The sequence below is a fragment of the Salmo salar genome, chromosome ssa13 (genome assembly GCF_905237065.1).
Source record: "Salmo salar chromosome ssa13, Ssal_v3.1, whole genome shotgun sequence".
In the NCBI taxonomy this organism is placed as follows: Eukaryota; Metazoa; Chordata; class Actinopteri; order Salmoniformes; family Salmonidae; genus Salmo; species Salmo salar.
The window spans coordinates 70,271,439-70,295,375 of record NC_059454.1 but is presented as its reverse complement, the minus strand read 5'-3'; the positions used below and the strand labels follow the sequence as shown (position 1 = coordinate 70,295,375).

The 23,937-nt window shown below is 42.2% G+C and overlaps 1 protein-coding gene across 2 annotated transcripts in view; it reads right to left on the bottom strand.

The window, feature by feature from the left end:
* Positions 1–838: 838 nt before the first annotated feature.
* Positions 839–23,937, bottom strand: part of igsf9bb (immunoglobulin superfamily, member 9Bb) — a 176,464-nt gene continuing 153,365 nt past the window's right edge. For both annotated transcript variants that reach the window (XM_014137396.2, XM_014137397.2), the window contains exons 15-20: positions 22,650–22,734; positions 18,474–18,638; positions 18,276–18,321; positions 7,565–9,220; positions 4,182–4,312; positions 839–3,354 (exon numbers count right to left, since the gene is read on the bottom strand). In XM_014137396.2, coding sequence (XP_013992871.1) covers positions 3,140–3,354; positions 4,182–4,312; positions 7,565–9,220; positions 18,276–18,321; positions 18,474–18,638; positions 22,650–22,734 — 2,298 coding nt within the window. In that variant the 3' untranslated portion in view covers positions 839–3,139. The remainder of the gene's footprint in view (positions 3,355–4,181; positions 4,313–7,564; positions 9,221–18,275; positions 18,322–18,473; positions 18,639–22,649; positions 22,735–23,937) is intronic.

The following is a 23,937-nucleotide window of genomic DNA, read 5'->3' as shown; positions in this document are numbered from 1 at the left end:
ATGTACAATATATATAAATATATTTCATATTATAGAACATGTTCCTTGCATTTTGGATCTTCATTTTGATATAATTCTTCTGACGGAGGGTTTGAAAATAAATGGCCGTGCCATAATAAGAAGATACATATTTTCTTGCAAAACATTTGACATATTTCTGAACGCTACAGCCATAACAAATCACCTTGATTTTGACTTCACGTGTACAATTTCTGTTGAAATATCTACCTTTCAAACAGTTGAATTGATTAAATCTTTACAGCTTCGATAAATCCTGTTGGATCAACACAAATTAAGGAAGATTTCAAGATCACCAGACTCAGAAGAGATTAGTATGCTAATTATTGAAAGTATCATCCTATACTGACAACAGTGTCATTGTGTTTACAGGTGCAATGTTGGGGATTAACTGATTATTAGAATATCCTGATCATGCTGTCTGCACCAAACGTAACTTTAGGGTTCAGTTTAGCCACAAATTGGTAATAAACCAGCCAAGTCCTGTACTGTCAAACTAAAAATCAAGAAATGGTGGCCATTTGACACAAAAAAAGTCCAACCGAACACACTAACCTGGCTCCATAAAACCACAGTATAACTTTGAGACTTTCCTCTTTAGCTAAGTTTTTGTCTTCATTTAAATGTTTAAGGTACACGACTTGGCATCTAGCCCTCCACAATATGTAATATGTTTATGCTGTAAAATACATACGCAAACAAAGTATAAAAGTTCAACACACCAAAACATAAATTAAACATGAGCAGTGTCATCCATGATTCAGACTCAATCTACACATCCTGCTTAAAAAGCACCAAGATGGATGTTGAAAGGCGTATGTACAGAGCATGTTGTTTAATGGTTATACTGCACCAACCTTAAAACATCAAGTATGATCAATTACAGTATCATTTCAGATTGGTGGTATAGCTGTCATTCCTCTGAAATTGCTCATCTCTCTGAAAGTAGCAATACCACTTTCAGATTCAATGATCTTGTTAGCACCTGAAGTTGCAACTCTAAAGTGCCTTTATTGTACAGTATCAATAAGATACCCAATGAGAGACTTTGCTGGAAAGTATCGGCTTGCTGGAGATTTGTTAATATACCCGAATCTAAGTGCTAGCTTTCCATAATTCAGAGACATTTCAAACCAACAGTGAACCAAACGGTTGAACCAAAACATATGAACAATAGGTCTCAGGTGCACAGCAGCACCTGTGTTCCTACATGTATGGGTGAAACCATTCCTAACACCCCTCTCCTTCTCTGACCATCACCAGATCACCCCCCCCCATTGTCATGACACACATGGTTCAGCTTTAATGAGGCCAGATATGTCTATATCTACATGATAATGAAACATGTCGATTTATAAAAAAGAAGCACCCTTCAATGACAGAAAAACACATTTTAGAAAATAAAAACTTGAACAGCTCTGCGTAGCCCTGTTATGCCACAAGAAGCCCCTCCATTGATCTTTCTATAGGGGAATAGACAACATTAATACAAGCACACGAAGAGAAAAAATGCCAAGGCTACAAATACAGGAAATGGCCAACAAAGGCAGTTACTTTCATAAACAAATAGAAAAAATAATGAAAAAAAAACTAAACCGAAGCAGGCAACCAGAAGATGCCCTACAAAGGCCATCATAAGCCTTTCGTTCATTGAATCAGGCCCTCCCATATGAATGAAAAAAATACTATAGTATACTATGGCACAAAATCCTATCCTCCTCTCAGTACAGTACACGTTGTTTTTATTGATTAAGGAAGTTGTAGTATTTTTGGCATTACTATAGTACTTTTTAAATAGGAGATGGAGCCCTCAGAACTACTACACAAGGCTACAGTAAGTGTGCTAGTATAAGTGAAGATGGCATCAAATAAAGAGTAGTAAAAGCCAAGATTTTTCTCCAGTGCAAAATCCTTTCCCAGACAATGAGACACACCCAAAGTCCAACCTGAATAGTAACTAGGGCAGTAGCATGTGTTGTATAGAATGTGTGAGGTTGCATGTGTGTGGTTGCATGCCTTGAGTGGCATACAGTACAGTACACTTCTGTTTAAATGGAGCCTAATCCCAACTTAATCCCTTCCCCTCGCCCTATTCAGAATAGATCTATGAGCCTATGTGCTTAGTTTTACGACAGATCTTCCTCACAAGCGGAATTACTGACCATTCCTTTATGGGGTTAAGTAATAATGAAATGGAATTGATGTTTATACAGAATAACTAAAATGTACAAATCAACTTCTAAATGATTCCAAGAGAATGATTGATGGCGGAAACTGTTTGTCCACAATATATCATATACTGTATGTAAAGCATAACATGCTCCATTTCCCTCATAGCCATTATGAACACCTCATTTATGGTGTGTCAAAAGACCAGAGACAGATTTTTGATTAGCATGATATCATTCTACAACTGTAAGTAGACCTACATCAACCCAACCATATTATGGTATATATATTGTGACCAGTTGGATTTTTACATTCAGAATTATTCAAATTGGAACAAAAAAATGCTTAAATAAGTCATAAGAATAATAAAAACATATGCCAGTACAGTTGTGTTCAGCTAGCTGAGCCTTGTCATTGCGATGCCATGTCCTGTGCTCTGAGGTATATTTTGTAGGACGTAAGTGAGAACCTTGTGTGGATGGGATGAGTCTCTGGGAAGTGATAGAGGGCTGGCAGAGTGAGGCAGGTGAGGAGATTAGGGTGAGCAAGGTGCTGTAAACTGAGACCTAACTAGGCTTCATGGGCTGTTTTGACACTGGGGCCATGAGCTAAGCCTCTTCTGCAAACAACAAAGTAATACTGTAGTATAAAGATGAGATAGAAAATGAAAACCTCAGACACATGCATCCTTTTCTAAATGGTTAGAAAATGTGTTTGAAAATAATAAATGTTGAAGCACACAGTATTGCTTTCCTCAAATTAAATGTTTTGCACTGGAGTAAAACTTTTGAAGACATTGGATAGCCACCGTTTTAATTTCAAATTCTTAAAAAAAAAAATTAAACCATTGATTGATGCTGGGAAATGAGCAACATTTTAGAATGAGGGGTCATTTTCCAGGTGGGGTTTTGTGGCATTTTGGGGAAGAGTGTAACCTGACTCCACCACAGGCTCAGAGGAAAGTGACATGGTCTGGGTCCATGTTGTCCATGCTGGCCAAAATGGCCTTCTGGTCCTCCCGGGGCGGGCGGCGGAACAGCAGAGCGGAGAAGCGGGCATACGGGTCCTGTCTGATGGGCCGTTTCTTCTTCTTGCGGAGGTAGAGAACTTCTTCGGGCTGGAGTACCTGAGAGGTGTAGTCCTGCTGGGTCTGAGAGGTGGAGACACCTGGAGGATGGGAGGGGGATAGCGACAGGCAGGTCAGAGGTGAGAGAGCCTTAGGTCAGGATAAGAGGGCAGAGGTAGAGAATAAGGGTCCTGGGTGCTATCGGACAGACATTGGGCGGGAAGGTAAGGAATGCAAAACACACAGGAAACAATGGGTCAAAAGACATGGTGGTTGAGTTAGAAAATGAGCTCAGTTCCAATCCAGGGTAAATACTTTACACTGTACCACTCCCCATACCATACCGCCATGTATGGTTGTTTGTGCACAATACCCTTGGAAAGTGGATACTTATCTTAGGAGGGTTCAACTAAGTTCATGAGTTGGAAATGCAACATGAATAAGTGAGACATTGAATTGTATGAATCAAAAGATAAATGCTGTTAACTGATCATCTACAGTCATTTGATACCGGTGTAAGTATTACTATAATTTCTGTCATGATTATGGAGAAAGTTGGTGTCAAAGTTAGGTTTCTGGAGAATTGCAGAACTCATTAGGGAACTACCTTGGTGTTCCCACCACTACGGCAGAGTAATAGAGATGAGGAAAGTATCACACCATACTACCTTATCACACCATAGTGACGTGCCGCTGAGTAGATAGCACAGTATGATGCATATATGTAATCTGATTGACGCCTGTGAAAGAGGAAGTCCTTGATAATCCTGTTGTGATCAAGTCTCTCAAAACATAGATGGCTAGTGAAAACAAATTTGAGTCTGCCAGACACAATATCTGTCAAATACGTGGTATGCCTCAAAATGTACACATTAATCAACCAGTGTCTTACGTCAGGATCATACGTCCAAAATGTCAGAGGCCTCACCTGTTTTTCTTCTGGACTTGGAGTTGTTGTTGTTGACCACCATCATCTTCTTGGCCTTTTTAATACGTTGGTATCTCAGTGCATCAAACCTCTCAGACCCCGCAGGGGCACTCGGCGCACCTCGACGACTTCTGAACAAAAAAAGGAGGGAGAACACATGTAACCCTGAGGAACTTCTGTCGAGTGGGCCTTTCCTTCTACATGAGGCTCTAAAAGTTCGAGAACCAAACCTTCTGAAGTCAGCTTCACATTACCTAAAGTTTGGAGCAATGTGACACACCTGAGGTTTTTGACTGAACCAAGCTAATAGTTTGGTCAAACAAAATCAAGAGGAATGTTTGTGTGACTTGAATCTACAGTGTTACTGTATTTTACACAATCTGTTCTATGATTTGTTGAATCTGAAAATAACAGGTGCAAATTTGAAAGAATATTGCAATTTGGAGAACATGAATGAGTATTCTCAGCCATCTCTTCCGTCTGCAGTCTTCCTATCCAGATACTGAGGCACTTTAAAACGGCAGCCCACAGATTCTGCCACAAACACAACAGGTTCTCACAAGGCACGGAAAACAAATAGCATTACAAAAGGGGTTGTCCTCCAGCTGTGGCTGCAGAGAGAAATTGAAGGCTGTTAGTGGAGGGGGGAAATCACAGCTGAACGACAAAGCATCATCAATATGTATTCATAGACATGGATACTGTCTACAATGGGCTTCACCATGCTGACAGGGGGAGAGATGGCGGGAGGGGAAATGGCTACTTGGGAACAGTCACATAACGAAAAGTAAGCCAAAACCAAAACTAAGCACTCGGACAACAAATGTAACAAGAGATTATTCAGATATTTGTTCTTAAAAATAAAATAATGTATAGCAATATTTAGCGATGGCATGCATGGCAGTTTGCACATGGAACAGGACTTTAAAGGGGAATACTGTGAAAAGCACTTCATAGGGCTGTGGTGTGGACCTAAAAATTCTACTTTCCCCACAATATCAAGGAAGTGCATCAACAGTTTTGGAAGGACACTTGCTTCACCTGGTAGTGAGAACTGTTCTGTAGTCCAAGCTTACAAGTGTAATTAGGTTATTTGCGTGCTTTGTTTCATACTGACTGGAGCGAAGGGAGTTCAGACGGCTAATCACATAAAATATTTCCTAAGAGTATAGATCCAAAATATTTTCATTTGGTGTCATCATACAGAAACACCTTGAGTAAGAAAGGATAATATGTCTCCTGCTTGAGAGGAATGCTAAGACTTAATACGTTAAAGAGGACCTAACAGAGTGCCCATTGCCATAAGACCAGACGAGAGAGTTACACTACAACACTCTTAGAAAAAAGGTGCTATCTAGAACCTAAAAGGGTTATTTGGCTGTCTCCATAGGGAAAACATATGAAGAACCTTATTTGGTTCCAGATAGAACCATTTTAGTTCCAGGTAGAACCCTTTTGGATTCCATGAAGAACCCTTTCCACAGAGGGTTCTACATGGAACCCAAAAGGGTTCTATCTGAAACCAAAAACAGTTCTACCTGGAGCCAAAAAGGGTTCTCCTTTTGGAACCCTTTTTTCTAAGTGTGTACAGCCTGGACAACCTATAATATACACTTGGGTAGGCTTAGAAAAGGGCTGTTACAATTGTCATCATATTTGTCAGATAAATATTGTTTTCCTCTGATATCTACTACTCATTCTTACTGAAGACACAAAAGAAGGAACAAAAAAAGAAGGATAAGTGCAGCTAAGCTGCCAAGGTAACACCATCATACAGTACATCATAATGCTTCTATAGTCAAAAGAACAGACAAACATTTTGTCTGGGGCTTGCTTGTGCAAGAACTTTCTTGCAGCTTTTTTTGTGTACACGTCAGCTGTCATGGTAGTAAATCAAAACACTCCTCATCAAAAAATGACAAGTGTTGTTAGCATACATCTCTCAAGCATGAAGTTGCGTCAGGGATACGTGTCTAATCTCCAAATCAATTATCATAAAAGGTGACATATGCATACTTATGTCAGAATGCATACATTATTGAATACTGCAGAACTCAAAATGCATAGCTACTTTGAAAAAAAATGAACTTGACTGGAGTAACAAACTTAAGAAAGCAAGACCCAATGACTCGTATTCCCCTTTAAAGGACGAGGTGATTCAAAGCCCCACCTGCTGCCCCCCCCCTTTCAGACATGGATCCAACCCTTACCTATTGTGGTGTAGAGGACCTGGTCACAACAACGCTGCCCAGATAGCTGAGATCAATAAAAAACAAAGCAGGTAAGACTCCAGGAGCCATCAAGAACGACCAACTGCCCCTAATCAATAATGATGGAGACATTGCAACACATGAAAGCGGACAGATCCCTGCAACACACTTCGCCCAACAAGCCTCCCCTGGCAGTCAGACCTGGGGTGTCCTTGGGGCAATGGAGGGGTGGGGTTGGGGTGAAAGGTTCAGGGAAGAGGCGGTTCATGCAGTCAAGTTACTAAGGATGATGATGGGCCCCCCTGTGCCTGCTGAGATGGACTCTCCTAAAAGCACCCTCTGCATTATAAATAAGGAGTCCTAAAAGGCCTAAGAGTTAGACACAGCAATGGCGTTTGTTTTGTCTGAGAGTCAATTGGGATGCACATATGGGATTCCTCCTGTTGGGTGAAAGCAGGGTAAAGCATGAAACAAATGGAAAACCAGGGATCCTGTGGTGATGTCTCTCTTATTCCAGGCTTTTAGGGGCTTGTATCAAACAAACTGCACAATGCATTTGAAATGATTTAGATAATAATGGCATTTTCTCCAAAGACTTACTATAGCCCTGAAAGGTCTGTAAGGTAATCAATCTGTGAAGCAAAACATTTAACTTCTCAGGTCACAAAGTGGTTATTCCACCAAGTCAGAATTTAGAGGAAAATGTGCAAATCGTGATTTGTTAAAAGACAAGTTTGGTACAGTACTTGCTTCACAGATTCCATGGATGGATATTTGAAAGTTGATTTCTGATATGAAAAGCAGCGTTAATCGATTTGAGAGTGACAGAACTCCTAAGCCCATCAAATAAATCTATACAGCAAAATGCCATTGCAAGAAATAATGTAAGAGTCCCCAGTCAATTTGTCGTCAAGAACTCGATCCCTTGATGAAATCATATCTCAAGTCTAAAAACAAGAAGCAATCAATCTTTACTTAATTTTTTTTTACATTGATATAAAGTCCAACCCCAATTTGACCCTAATTACCCCAATTGTCCTGACAAGTGCATTTAGTTGAACCATAATGGTCCTCAATGTCACTGTGTTCAGAACACAAAGCAACCTAACATTTTAAATAAATGTATACTGGCGCAGATAAGTAAATCCCTCCCTGAAGGCCTAGTGCACCTACCCTGAAGCTGACAACTGGGGTGGAGAGGGCTCACACGGAAGGACCTCCTCCTCAGTTCTCCTCTGGGATGGCATCTGCCCAAACATGTTGCTGCTTTCCACGGGGGGTGATGGGGACTGGGACGGGTAGCTTGTGGCGGAGGTGGCAAAGGCCATGTGGGAGCGGTAGCTGGGACTTGCCCTTCTGCTACCCTGGCCATGGGCGGGAGAGGATGAGGGAGAGGACCTCCAGGAGAAGCTGGCTGAAGAGGGGGGAAGCAGGGTAATCTCAGACATCTCTGGAGGTATGGAGGGCTGGACGATGCTGGGACGGGGACGGGGTCGCACTACAATCTCTGGGGAGCCCTCGTGGGAACTAAGGGGATTCTGGGTGAGGGGCGAGAGGCGGGAAGGTTGGAGAACCATGATGCTAGGCTCCATCCTACGAGCCTGCCTGGGGCTGAGCCGGGGGGTGGGCTCGAACCACCGGGTGTCCAAGCTACTGAATGTGCTAGGGCCACCCATGTGGGCTGCTGGGTCGAGGTAAGGCAAAACTGGCACACCCATACCGTGGCTTGTGTGTCTTAGCTGCCCTAGACTCTGCGCCTCTTGCATAGCTAAACGCTTGGCTGGAAGGCCCCGAGACTTGACCGTGCTGGGAGACTTGCCTGGACGGCTCTTTGGGGCCTCAAGCTGCAGGACACTGGGGTATGAGGGCACCTGGAGGGAGGAGGGCTGGAAAGCAACAGGGGGAAGAACATGGGGAGGAGGAAAGAAGGGTTCCCGGTGGAGATGCAAAGGGTGGTGGGGTGGAAAAATGAAGTGGGGCCCTTCCAGACTCGCAAAGGGGAAATCGGGTCTGTGCCAGATCTCCGGGGAGCGAGAGGAAGAGGTGAGCGTCAGGGGAAGAGGGAAGCTTGAGACGCCATAGTGTAGAATATCTCCTTCCCCCATCTCCTCAGGGATGCAGGGGTGACCAAAGGGCCCTTCAGGGTGGTAAGGGGGGGATGACATGACAGAGCTCAGAGGGCTGGTGTCAGGCATGTAGAAAGGGGGTGGAGGCTCGGGTTCCCCAGGGCTGCTAAGGTAACCGTAGAAGTGACCGTGGCCATGGGAGAAGGCTCTGTGGTGCAGGGAGCCTCGGATCTGCCCTGTGGCCTGGAGCCGACTGCTCTCCATGATGGTCATACCTTCCATGGGCCTCTGGAAGCGGGGGCTGTAGGCCGGTGGTTGCAGGTAAGACTCCTGGCTGGAGATTGGGGAGATCTGGTGAGGTCGAAGGGTTGCCATGACAGGGGGCATGGGCCCGGGATCGTCGTTCTCCTCGTCCGACTGGCGGAATTCGGGATATAGGTCCGACTCTTCGACAAAGGGGAAGCCCTCGATTCGCCTGGGCTTGATGGACATCATCTCCATGTCGCTGGGGTCCATGACGAAGCGTCCGTCGGGGCCTCGGCTGATCAGCTCGATGGGTGTGGTTGCCTCCGCTTCGTACTTGGAGACACTGTACTTTTTGCTTGTTATTGCTCGCTTGGTTTTCTTGTACAGGGAGAGTTCTTCCTTCTTCGCAGGACTCTGAGGGATTTTCTTCATGCTCATGCCATGGCCATCCTCTGAACCCTCCGATGGTGGTTCCATGGAAAGCATACTCTCCGGACTCAACTTACCAGAGGAGGACCTGAGAAACAATGGAAAGACAGAAGGCCAGTCAATGTTTGCTCAACGACCTCCTTCAACTTGACTCGGCAAACACCCAAATTAAGCCCCTCAGTCGATGCTTTTACTGTCAGGCATCATTTTAGCTGAAAATTACAATCAAATATATGAAATAAAGTCTCCAGTAAGAGATGACATGCCATTCATCCACAAAAAAAGGCTTTTCAAAGAGCCATGCTTTAGGTAACAAAATAAATATCAGATTATGTGCAGCTACAAGTTTAGTTTGAGCCTGAAGTTCAATTGGGGATTTCAGACACTGCTACCATGCACCAATGATTTGATCTGACAAAGCAGGGATTGGATGTTTATCATTTGGTTATGAATAGAGGATGGATATGGAGGGACCATGTGCAGCTGCAACTTTAGGGTTTTGGACTGCTCTCCTACGCAACGTCATACATTACTTGATAAGCAGACACTATTGAGTTATACTGTAGGTGCATGGTCTTGGTAGGGAGTCAGAAGATACACTGAGTAAAGTCTCCTTGGTGTACATGGTTAACAGACTATGTTGTCTATTAACATTCCATGTGCTCAACTGCATCACTTGAACAGCTCATGAGGAGACTGTGCTGATCATGAATCATGTCTGATTGAGTAATACATTTCCATTGTACAGTATATTTTTCTCAGTCATGGTAGTGTAATTGATGTGAAGTCAGTCATAATAATAAAGTGTATTTCAGTGGAATAACAATGCTTAATGTGTTTTCTGTATCACCTGACATTTCCATTGACTTTTCATAAACCTATGATAGAGCCAACCAGCGGCAATGACTAACATGCCCTCACCCCATCCACACATTCCCATTGCCCAGACACCGCCATCCTTAGGACTCAGTTGACCATCTTTAGCAGTGGGCATCCGTCCCTTTTTCCATCCTTTTTTCTGGAAAAGTCTTGTCATTACTCCAACTTCCCTGGACCACATACTCTCGAGCCTCAATCTCACTATATGTATTTATTGTGGCTATATTTACATGTCATCTGAATTTCAAATTGTGCTTTGAATATAAGGCAAACTTTTCAGAATATCAACTTAGAATACAGTAAATTCTAAGGTCCTCATTGTAGAAATCAGACTATATGTATTTTATTAGTATGGGTTTTATTCATTTGGAAGAAATGTGAAATACCATTTAGTCGAGAGAGTATTTATGTTACACCAAGAAATGAGGAATAACAAGCATTTTCCAGAAAACAAGAGAGCAACATCAGGACGTTTTAATAATACTTTATTCTGAGTACCAAAATACAATGCAAGGCTGAGGCTTTTTAGTATTTCACTAAGGCTTAGCTGTGCTTGTAATGGCTGCGGTGACAATGGAGGGGCTGAGTTTCCAAGGCAACTGACAGTCGATGACCCGTATTGAAAAACAATGACGTTCTCGCTCTCTGCTACGTATGGAAAGCTGCAGAAGGCACCGTCTGTCGTGGTGCAGGCTCTATAACTATAGTGCGTGACATAGGCAAACACATCTGCCTCCACTGGACACAGTGCACACCTACATTCAAGACACTTCCAGCTAAATATTCAATATCTACTACTCATGTGGTTCATAATATCTAAAACTATATCAACAAAGTTCAATACATAGAAAATAGCTATTAGAAGCAGTGCTATCTATACACATAGTTCAGTCTAGATAGAACTCGCCACAGCTATAAAATGTTATACTGTGTGCTGGCTTGTTTATTTGTTTCTATAAAAATCACTTTTGAATACAGTATTTGGCATTTGCTGAACGTGCCATTTTTCATGGTAAGATTTTCACCGCTCAAATTATTATGAGACAAAGATTAATTAACACTGGTTATAGAATGAATTTTAGCAGTAAAGCAATGAGGACAATACATGCATGTAAAAGTGACAACCTCATGAGGGTTCTCTTGATCATCTCTGGTTTGAATACAATGCTGTAAAATTACAGGTGCTTACGAATAAAACATTATACATCTAGTATGTTACTGTATGTTCTGTACTGTGCCATGAGCTTGTATACAGTACCACGAGCACCATTTGGCACCATCGCTGTGTGCTTACTATTACACATACACTACTAAACTTAACGTTAAATACTCTACTTTTCAAGGAATCTAACAGAATAGCTGAGAGTAAAACAGCAAAGCATAGAAAAGAGGGAAACTTTTCTACAAGGATGTGACAACGTAACTGCCAGGAGAAAATCAGGTGTGCAGGGGTGGGGTCGTCTCAAAGAGATTCAGGGGCTGCTTGGCTGCAAACAATCTGGAAGGACACAAGGTACATTCAGCTAAGACTTGTTGTGACATACCAACCTGAGGGAGATTTCTACAGTATGTTGTCCGTTCTGCCTCAAAAACAGTTATCGTTAATGACAACAAAGGAACAGTGAAAAAACTTGCTTGTCTGAAGACAAACTAGTGAGACCACAGCGAAATGACCTGGGATTAAATATTTATGTTAGAACTGACATACACTAAGTGTACAAAACATTAGGAACACCTGTTCTGTCCATGACATAATGACCAGGTGAAAGCTACGATCCCTTATTGATGTATCTTGTTAAATCCACTTCAATCAGTGTAGATGAAGGGGAGGAGACAGGTTAAAGAAGGGTTTTTAAGCCTTGAGACATGGATTGGGTATGTGCGCCATTCAGAGGGTGAATGGGCAAGGCAAAAGATTTAAGTCCCTTTGAACAGGGTATGGTAGTAGGTGTCAGGTGCACCGGTTTGTGTCAAGAACTGCAATGCTGCTGGGTTTTTCACACTCAACAGTTTCCCGTGTGTATCAAGAATGGTCCACCACCCAAAAGACATCCAGCCAACTTGACACAACCGTGGGAAGCATTGGAGTCAACATGGGCCATCATCACTGTAGAATGCTTTTGACACCTTGTAGAGTCAATCCCCCGACGAATCGAGGCTGTTCTCAGGGCAAAAGGGGGGATGCAAATCAATATTAGGAAGCTGTTCTTAATGTTTTGTACACTCAGTGTATAACCACTATGCATTGTGTGACTACGTACTACTGACAGCCACATGAACATTTCCAAAAGTCTAAAATTTATGCTGTAAAAAATAATAATTTATGTACTTTGGTAACACTTTACTGAAAACATGCATGTTTGTTATAAGCATGTATGAACCTTTGTCTTATAATACGCTTATAATAAGTCTAGCTATGAAAGAAATTCAGGACATTTTCTCAAAAGTGATTCAAAATGGCTGTTATTTAGTAAGGATGATTATTAGAGTAATTATGACAAGGTAATAATGGGGGCCATACATTCTTATGACAAGTCCTATGATGCATTATAACAGCATAATGCATTACACCTGCACGGTTTAAGTAAATTGTTACCGGTACTGAATGATGACATTTTTATGGAAACATATTTGCTATGTTTAAAGCCACAATCTCTGTTTAAAGCCACAAGCCTCATTCCCAGTCAAAAGTGTTGTCCCTGCATTTCTTTGTAAACTGTGTGGGTGGGTCTTGGCAAATGTAACTGCCACAGAGTTATTTGAATTATGTGTTAAAACTGTGGTTTAGGAGCCGGATAGCCCAGACTTCAAATAACTCTGGGAGTAATTTGCACTTTTGACAGGGAAAGAAAGTTACAGATAATGGGGCAGTAATAACACATTGTCCTAATTACTGAATAACTGTCAGCTTCTCTTGAATATCGATCTCGCCGATGTTATCAATAAATGTTAAATGTTAGCAACAAACCAAATCAATTGCTTTCCAGTTGTTGTACACCAGACCTGTTCCCTTTGTATAGCCATGCCATATGGTGACTTCCAAATGCATCCCAGACTTAAAATGCCATTGATCCACCTGTGCTAGGTTTTAAACAGGTCAGGCTGGTAGCATGGCGAGCCGGGCTATTCCCGGTGCATGGCACAGGAGGGCAGTTAGCAGTGGGGCGTGAGAAGAAGCAGCAGCAGCCCGACCAATGAACCCCACAAGATGGGAAGAGAGAGAGGAGGATTCTGGGTATGTACGCCCAGTGGAAACCTTTAATGGGACGAGGTTGACTGTCAACTCAAATTATAGGCAAAATGGGATTTTGGATCATTCTCAACACTGGAGTGGTTTCATCTTACATGTTCAGCATGGCGGTCAACATCGGGGGCAATTTTGACCATCTCTGGAAAACTGAATACATTGCCTCCTGTGCAATGTCGAGTCAGTCACTTTTATTACTATTTATATTGACTGTAGGTACACCACATACCGTGTCTTATATGTCAATTAGAGTTTGGAGCAGTCTGATCGCAAGTCAGATGCCTTTTTTTTTCCTGAATCTGAAAATCCTTGTCAGTCCCGGCTAATATCACGCTACGTTTGTGCACACCTCAGGGGACACCATTAATCGTACTGGTAAAAAATTGCTATTTGATCAATTTCGGGAAAAATTCAGAGATATCGGGATCTAGGGCTTTCATCCCAATTTGAATGTATTTAAATTCAGCTAAACAGGTTTCTCAAAGAAGGGCACTTTGTACCCGACAATGCTGTACACACATCACCCCCAGCTGGACACCTAAGACTATGTCATCTCTGGAGACTATAAAACACTATGACCCCAGGTAGGTTGCATCTCCTGTGAGTGGACCGCGAGGGTGCTTAGGGCCCCAATTGCTTGAACCGGCGTGTGACCGTGCCCAGCACATGAAGCATGCGGCCAAGCCAGCCAGCAGCATACTGACTGAGGGGCAGGCTGAACAAGGTGCAGGTAGCCACACTCACTGAGGGCTGGAGGGTGGGGGCCGGTAGCTGCTGGCGTCTTGCCCCTCGCAGTAGGGCTCTATGCCGGGCAAGGGGCTAAGAGGAGTCCTGCGGTGGGAAAAACAACAGAGACGGGAAGAGAAGGAAGAGAAAGAGGGGAGAAGAGGGAGGAGGAGGAATGCTGTCAATGAGGCTCCAGAGCTTCCACATGTCCAAACACAGAAAGAGAGAGAAAGAAGAAAGAGGAGGGAAAGAGAGTAAGAGAAACAGGGAGATAAAGAGGGTGTGAGAGAGTCCAAAATAAAAGGCTGGAGAGAAAGATGGAGAGAGATACAAAGACAAAGAAAGGTGGAGAAAGAGAGTCAGAGAAACAGGGGCATGAGGAAGATACTAAGAAAAGGAAGGAGAACGATGGCGAGAAGCTGAGTCAGAGAAACAGAAGTAGAAAGCAAAAGGGTGTAAGCAAGACAGAGAAAGGGGAGGAGAGGACAGAGAGAAATATAGAGCAAGAGCCAGAAACAAACAGAGGGGAAAAGAGAAGACAGGGAAGGAGCGAGAGATACAAGAAGAGATTTGGCCGGTGCACGTCTGACAAGTTCTCCATTTATTAGGCACAGTCATACAGCGTACAATTAGAAACCCACACATGACAGGAAGAAATACTGAGTACTGTGGAAGTCATGCATTTCAGAGGGAACGGGGGTATCCCTACCCTCTGTCTGGCTGTGGTAGCAGCACATGCACACCTTTGTTCCTATGACTTCTGGGAGACATTCCCCTTTTGTACTTTCAACCCTAAACCTATCGGCAGTTACTAGTTCATATTGGTGGGATGGAGAGTAAGCAAAATAGTATATTTAACTGATTAAGAGCAAGTGGAAAGGATACAGCTGTTACGTTAAAATCAGCATGGTGTGTACATGTAACTGCTGACACAATTTACTAGTTAGTAGTAGGAGGTAGTTTAGTAATTGATTTAACTGTAGAACAGACACATACGATAAAGTGGTACCAAAACCATATCAGCAATTTCTTAGTTGCATGTCTTAGCACCTATGCTCTATTCTTAGAGTCAGAAAAGGTTAACATCACTTTTAGTGCAACACCGTTGGGAGGCTCTGTCATTGAAGTACGTTCTATTACTCTAACGTGATATGTAGTGAGCTGGAGTGCAATTGGCTTGGGTCAACATTTACAGAAACCAATAATGACAGCTTGGCCTCCATGTAAAATGTGGTATTGGATAAAAATACCACACTGAAAACAATACATTAAGCATTGATGTTTTTGTACTTCTGTTCTCTATTTGCTGTGACTATGTTCAAGTCTTACATGGTTCAACGGTGACAAAAGAGATTTGGAGGATAACGTTCAAGTGCATAACCATAGTCAGTCAATGCAAACTCCTTCACTTTATTGACAAGTGGTTGGAAAGTATGCAATGTTGTTGATGATGAGTACTGCATATTGCAAAACTAATAGGATCATCCAATACAAGAGAGTGCTGCTGTTTGACACGGTGTGTTAACCATTAAAAGCCATATCCAAAAGTCATCAAAGGTTGCAGTTATTAGAACTGGGGGAAGAAAACAGACAAAAAAGAGGGGTTAATTAAATAATAAATCATTCAAGAATAAGAGATAAAAAATAAAAAATGAATTAGGCTCAGTCAGCAGTTTGGTCTGTTGTTCTTTAGAAGTGATGGGAAAAGTTGAAAAAACTCTCCATGATAACATTGATAAGTAAACTGTTTTAGTGTACCATGGTAAACTGCTGAGCAGAGTAAAGTTAGTGCCTGCCACAGAAGCATGGGTAGTAAAGCCAGGTGCAGAAGCATGAGGGAGGCCCCTGGGTCCAAATGAAAATAGCCAGCTAGGAAACATCATTCACAGCATGCATGTTTTTTACCATGGTAAACTTCAATTGGATTTGTTTACAGCTCAAGTTCCTGCCAGCGCCAAAAAAGTATTCTCGACAAAGATCAAAGAACAACATCGCTGTCAGGGTAGAAAAGAGGAATAATGAAAAAGTCAGGGAATTCTCCTCCAGATATTTTTGTCTACTGAGAAGACAAATCAACACACGGCAGGTCGAAATCATCCTTGCCGTAGTTGTGCCTTTAATACTGCATCATGGGAAAGGGGGAGAGGAGGAGGGGTTAGCTCCATGTGTAAGCGCAACATTCACCATACGGTAAATGTGCACCTGTACACATGATGCGGCGCGTTTCGCCACTGGTGCCGCACATCAGGCAAAAACAATATCAAGACCTTCCCCCCGGGGGCACGTTGCCATAGAAACTCACATGTACCAGCTGTACTTTGCCAGTGAGCCACTTTTCAACCGCAGCCTTTCAGCCACAGCCTCTGCTAACCTATAGTCATTGACAAAGTGAGCATAGAGGAGATAGGGGACAGAACAGAACATAGTCCTGGCTGAATACTTACGTTCCGGGGTGAAGTTTCCTGTTGGTACAGATCTAGCATCAACTTCCCCTTCCCCAATCCTAACTTTAACCATTGGTGGGGTAAATGCAAAACTGACCCAAGATCAGTGTCTACGGGAAATTTCACCCTAAACCAATTCTAACACAGAGAGAGTGAGAGGGATTTAACCCCTTTCAGTATCTGAAGCTGGTCTCTGATCATAGCTTTCACAGGAGGTCATATTTTATCCATGGACTTCAGATATGGATTTGCTATACCATGTTAGCTCTTGTGTGTCCCCTAGTGGTCTGATTTATCATTGCACAACATCTAGGGTGGATTATACAAAATATCCTAAAACTGGTTTGATGTTGCTAAAACGTTGGACTTTATACCCTATTGCCCTTTTCACACTACTACTGAGCCGAGCCATGTCAACCCGAGCCATGCTCTACTGGGCTTGCCTGGTTACACACCCACCATAGTTGCTGAACCTGTGCTGGATAGGCCAAGCCAGGACAGTACCGTTCGGGTTGGCACTTTAGTGAGAAAAGGGTCAAAAGGAGCCCCAAGACGAGGACTAAAGACAGACATCGGAATCAAGTGGAAGCTTTTGGGAAAATAACAGGCTATGGTGACAAATCGGATACCTACCTTTGTTTTTGTTTTTACCTCTCAAATGACACTCAAAACAACATAACTTTACAGACATAAAATATGATCTTCTCCTAAAATGTGGTGGTCCATCGTGTTGCAATGTTTGTACCGTCACACCAGGAGATCAACAAAACATGCTCTGTAAAAACAGTGAGTGGAGCAAAACACATATAGATTGGAATGGAGCTCTATGGTGTACGCTTGTTCAGTCCTCAAAGCCCAGAGAAGCAATGAGTGTGAGAAAGAGAGAGAATCTGTGTGGCAATTAAGATGCTATTTTAATGAGGCCACATGAGCCAAATGAGACCTTGAGAGAACTGAGCAAGAACCATTTCTCCAATCCAATATTCTGTCAGATATCTGAAGCACCACCCTCAAATAATGATCAAATGTTCTGCATTTCATGTGAGGGATTTTTTTTATTGATGTGTCCATGTAGGGTTGTTTTGTTTTGCTACTAAAAGACTTGGCCTGTGTCTCACATGGCACCACATTCCCTTTATAGTGCACTACTTTTGACCAGAGCCCCCATATGACTCTGGTTAAAAGTAATGCACTATATCGGGAATAGGGTGTCATTTCGGTCGCACACAAAGACTTGGTAGTCAATGTTTGTGAACACGGTCGTGAAAACCTTTCTGTGACCCAGGAGTATTGATCGTTCAATCCAACTGTAATTAGGAAAACAAGGTCAATAACGATGGATTTAAGTTTCTGGGCCGTGACATACGCACGCTTGTGTACAAGCTGAACTCTACTAGTTACTAGTCTATTAAAATTACATTATAGAAAACAGGTAGACGAATATGTTTTCTCCAGGGTCTGCAACATTTATTTTTCATTTGGTCAATTTTGTTAGAATACGAGTTTTATTTTTCAATATCATACTGAAATTTTACTGTACACGATAAATATCTCAGATTAAAATTGAGAATATGTTGGTTCAAAATTTGACTGTTAAAGACCAAGTATTGGCTTTGCTGAGATGAACTATGGGTAATAGCTAGTTAAACAGTGACAGCCCCCTGTCCATCAATATTTGGCCAATCGCTGGCCAGTAATTGGTGGTCATTCCAATAGGCTTTCTCTATTTGATGGGTGTGTCTGTCAGAAGCATTAAATTGTGATGCAGTGCACCCTAGCCTTGATTTGCATCATTTGCAGCGAAGGAGGGAAAAAAAATAAAAGCATTGTTGGCTTGGGTTACTTACGGAGTTTCCATGCTTTTTCTGCAGTGTGTTATCGAGAGAGGGGGGTCTGAAAAAGAGGTGGGGGACACACAAAATAAGACATCCTTAATGTATCAATGCCATCAATGTCAGTTCAATGAGATGTCGATAGAGAGCTATCAAATCATGCTCGTGTGTCTGTCTGTGAATCCATGTGTGTGTCTATACTGTGTGTCTCACCTCTCCTCCTCTTGAGCTTGCGTCGGCGCTGTTTGTTGACGAAGCAGGCTGCCAGTGTGCTGAAGAGGACGGCGGCCGCCAGAAAACAGACCGTGGCCACGATGCCAGCCACCACCGGCCGCGTCAGTCCACCCTCATCTACCATCTCCGGGGGAGGGAAGAAGTCTGAGGCAGAGGATGGAGGCGAGTGAGAGAGATATGGGGGGGGAGACATTAAATGACTTGTCTGCCAGTAGACTGTAGGCTTGGACAGAGGTGTTTGACTCAAAACAATACTGTGACCGATATCAACACACAATAATAAGTATATAGGTATGTTAGAAAACAAATATTTCCAGGCTAGCCTTTAAACCTGCATTATTGTGAGCAAAAAACATTACATTATGTGCAAATTACTCAAGTAACTCTACATAGCCTTTGAACTAGGCTTGTAGCTGATTACGAAAGGGAGGGCCTTACATCTTTATTTATTTATTTATTTCACCTTTATTTAACCAGGTAGGCAAGTTGAGAACAAGTTCTCATTTACAATTGCGACCTGGCCAAGATAAAGCAAAGCAGTTCGACAACATACAAAAACACAGAGTTACACATGGAGTAAAACAACATACAATCAATGATGCAGTAGAATAAAAAAAATAATAATAAAAAAATAAGACTATATACAATGTGAGCAAATGATGTGAGATAAGGGAGGTAAAGGCAAAAAAATGCCATGGTAATGCCACATCTACAGGGCAGGTCGTATCTGGCAGGCTACTGCCAGTCATCACACTAACTGTGTGTGTTCTGTGTTTGCGTATGTGTGTGTCCCTGGCAGGCCCCTGCCAATCACCACAGCAACTGGCTGTCCAATTCACTTGATTCTGCGATTCATCATTTATGGCCCTATAGTGATCGATACACCCAAACACACTTAATGGAAATGGATTTGGAAACTCTGCTGGATTGATGCAGCTCCCCATAGGACCTGACTGAGTCAAGGGAATGCATTCCAAAACTCATGAGTCAATTCCTTTCCTCATTTCCTTTCCTTATCTACTTTCCTTTCGTGAACAGAGACTCGAGAGGACTCGATAGAGGATATGTTCCCACCCTCCTCATTTTATCTTGGGGAGAATTGTACTTTTTTTTCTATATCACTGTATTTCCCTACTGTATTTATTTATTTATTTTGCTCCTTTGCACCCCATTATTTCTATTTCTACTTTGCACTTTCTTCTACTACAAATCCACCATTCCAGTGTTTTACTTGCTATATTGTATTTACTTCGCCACCATGACCTTTTTTGCCTTTACCTCCCTTATCTCACCTCATTTGCTCACATTGTATATAGACTTATTTTTCTACTGTATTATTGACTGTATGTTTGTTTTACTCCATGTGTAACTCTGTGTTGTTATATGTTGTCGAATTGCTTTGCTTTATCTTGGCCAGGTCGCAATTGTAAATGAGAACTTGTTCTCAACTTGCCTACCTGGTTAAATAAAGGTGAAATAAATAAATAAAATAAATACATTTGAAATAACATCCTTCAGCATGACTAGGAACCAATATACACAGGCAGTTAGGAAAGCAAAGGCTAGCTTTTTCAAACAGAAATTTGCATCCTGTAGCACAAACTCCAAAAAGTTCTAGGACACTAAAGTCCATGGAGAATAAGAGCACCTCCTTCCAGCTGCCCACTGCACTGAGGCTAGGAAACACTGTCACCACTGATAAATCCGCGATAATTGAGAATTTCAATAAGCATTTTTCTACGGCTGGCCATGCTTTCCACCCCCCACAGCAACATGCCCAAGCCTACCCCATTTCTCCTTCACCCAAATCCAGACAGCTGATGTTCTGAAAGAACTACAAAATCTAGACCCCTACAAATCAGCCAGGCTAGACAATCTGGACCCTCTCTTTCAAAATGTATCCGCCAAAATTGTTGCAAACCCTATTACTAGCCTGTTCAACCTCTCTTTCGTATCGTCTGAGATCCCCAAAGATTGGAAAGCTGCCGCAGTCATCCCCCTCTTCAAAGGGGGAGACACTCTAGACCCAAACTGCTACAGACCTATATCTATCCTACCCTGCCTATCTAAGGTCTTCGAAAGCCAAGTTAACAAACAGATCACCGACCATTTCGAATCCCACCGTACCTTCTCCGCTATGCAATCTGGTTTCCGAGCTGGTCATGGGTGCACCTCAGCCACGCTCAAGGTCCTAAACGATATCATAACTGCCATCGATAGGAGACAATACTGTGCAGCTGTATTCATCGACCTGGCCAAGACTTTCGACTCTATCAATCACCACATTCTTATCGACAGATTCAACAGCCTTGATTTCTCAAATGACTGCCTCGCCTGGTTCACCAACTACTTCTCAGACAGAGTTCAGTGTGTCAAATCGGAGGGCCTGTTGTCCGGACCTCTGGCAGTCTCTGCCACAGGGTTCAAGCCTTGGGCTGACTCTTTTCTGTGTATACATCAATGATGTCGCTCTTGCTGCTGGTGATTCTCTGATCCACCTCTACGCAGACGACACGATTCTGTATACCTCTGGCCCTTCTTTGGACACTGTGTTAACTAACCTCCAGACGAGCTTCAATGCCACACAACTCTCCTTCCGTGGCCTCCAACTGCTCTTAAATGCAAGAAAACTAAATGCATGATCTTTAACCGATCGCTGCCTGCACCTGCCCGCCCGTCCAGCACTACTCTAGACGGTTCTGATTTAGAATATGTGGAAAACTACAAATACCTAGGTGTCTGGTTAGACTGTAAACTCTCCTTTCAGACTCACATTAAGCATCTCCAATCCAAAATTAAATTTAGAATCGGCTTCCTATTTCGCAACAAAGCATCCTTCACTCATGCTGCCAAACATACCCTCGTAAAACTTACTATCCTACCGATCCTTGACTTCAGCGATGTCATTTACAAAATAGCCTCCAACACTCTACTTGGCAAATTGGATGCAGTCTATCACAGTGCCATCCGTTTTGTCACCGCTTCATATTTGTCGCCAAACCCACTGGCTCCAGGTCATCTATAAGTCTTTGCTAGGTAAAGCCCCACCTTATCTCAGCTCACTTTTCACCATAGCAGCACCCACCTGTACCAGGCGCACCAGCAGGTATATTTCACTGGTCACCCCCAAAGCCAGTTCCTCTTTCGGCCGCCTTTCCTTCCAGTTCTCTGCTGCCAATTACTGGAATGAACTGCAAAAATCACTGAAGCTGGAGACTCATATCTCCCTCACTAACTTTAAGCACCAGCTGTCAGAGCAGCTCACAGATCGCTGCACCTGTTCATAGCCCATCTGTAAATAGCCCATCCAACTACCTCATCCCATACTGTTATTTATTTTATTTATTTTGCTCCTTTGCACCCCAGTATCTCCACTTGCACACTCATCTTCTGCACATCTATCACTCCAGTGTTGAATTGCTATATTGTAATTATTTCGCCACTATGGGCTATTTATTGCCATACCTCCCTTATCCTACCTCATTTGGACACACTGTATATAGACTTTTTCTATTGTATTATTGACTGTAGGTTTGTTTATTCCATGTCTAACTCTGTGTTGTTTGTGTCACACTGCTTTGCTTTATCTTGGCCAGGTCACAGTTGTAAATGAGAAGTTGTTCTCAACTAGCCTACCTGGTTAAAGAAAGGTGAAATATATTTTTTTTTAAATGACTGTCCAAATACTGTTTAAAACAATCTGATGCTGTAGTGCAACTACTTCATCAGGAGGGGGCAGCAAAGTACTTCCAATATTAGGAAGTAAGCTCTAGTGAATTTTTTGCTGCTCTCATGAATTCTGGTGATGCCTTCACAGTTGCTCACAGTCCCAATCTCTGGTCCCAGATGTGTTTGTGCTGTGTTGACACATAAGGGTTGGCAAGACAGTATAAACAGTTCTGGGACCAGACTAGAAGTATGCCTGCATTGGGCAATACTGATTTATATTTAAGTAATTTTTTTGAAACATGATGGACCCTTAAAATTATTTCTGATTTGCTTTGTTTTGTTTTAAAGCTTTACAAGTCTGCCATATCAACATTTTAGTCTGCAACTTGCCCCATGCCTGTTTCTCTCTCATTTTAGACATGTTCTGTGTGATGAAGGGGTGTCCATAGACTTGTATGTGTATGCAGAGGTGTGTTGTTCACTCACCTGTACTGGATACTCCAACTGTGTTACTGGGCTCGCTGACCAGCTCCTCCATGACCGCCATGACCCGGAACTCATACCATGCCTCCTAAGACAGAGAGTCACACCTGTCATTATGGGGTATTGTGTGTAGATTGATGAGAGGGAAAAAACAACTGAATACATTTTAGAATAAGGCTGTAACCCAACAAAAAGTGGAAAAAGTCAAGGGGTCTGAATACTTTCCGAAGGCACTGTAAATTACAGAGTAAAAAGGAAGCCTGTACAGAATAAAAATATTCCAAAACATGCATCCTGTTTGCAATAAGGTACTAAAGTAATACTGTAAAAAAAAATTGTCCTGAATACAAAGTGTTATGTTTTGGGAAGATTCAACATAACACATCACTGAGTACCACTTCATATTTTCTAGCATGGTGGTGGCTGCATCATGTTTTGAGCATGCTTGACATCTGCAAGGCCTAAGGAGTTCTTTTTTTAAATTAAAGAAACAGAACAGAGCTAAGCACAGACAAAATCCTAGAGGTTCAGTCTGCTTTCCACCAGACACTGGAAGACAAATTCACCTTTCAACAGGACAATTACCTAAAACACAAGGCCAAATATACACAGGAGTTATTACCAAAACGACATTGAATGTTCCAGAGGGGCCTAGTCACACTTTTGACTTAAAATCGGCTTGAAAATCTATGGCAAGACTTGAAAATGACTGTCTAGCAAAGATCAACAACCAACTTGACAGAGCTTGAAGAATTCTTTAAAGAATAATGGGCAAATATTGTACAATCCAGGTGTGCAAAGTACTTAGAGACTTACCCAGAAAGATTCACAGCTGTAATCGCTGCCAAATATTATTCTAACATTCAAACTCAGGGGGTTTTAATACTTATCTAATCATGATATGTGTTTTATTTTCCATAAATGAAAAAATGAAACTCGTTCGATATTTTATTCCACATTGACATTCAAGTATTTTGTGTAGATCGTTGACAAAAAAATTCCCTTGAAAGACCTTTGCTTGAAAATTTTGAAAAAGCGGCAATAGTACTGTTTGTCCATCTTGAGACGCTGTAGCCAGTATACACTTCCTCAAAATAGTCAGAATGAATCTAAACTAACTCAAGAAGTATGTCATTAATTTATGTTTTTGAAGAGGAGATCTAAGTCACACAATTTTATATCTAACAAAGATGTTTGGTGCAGTATTTCTCAAATATTTTATATGCATGAAAACAAGTTGTCTATCGTTGAATGACAACAAACACTTAATTGAAGAATCTCTATGACGAAG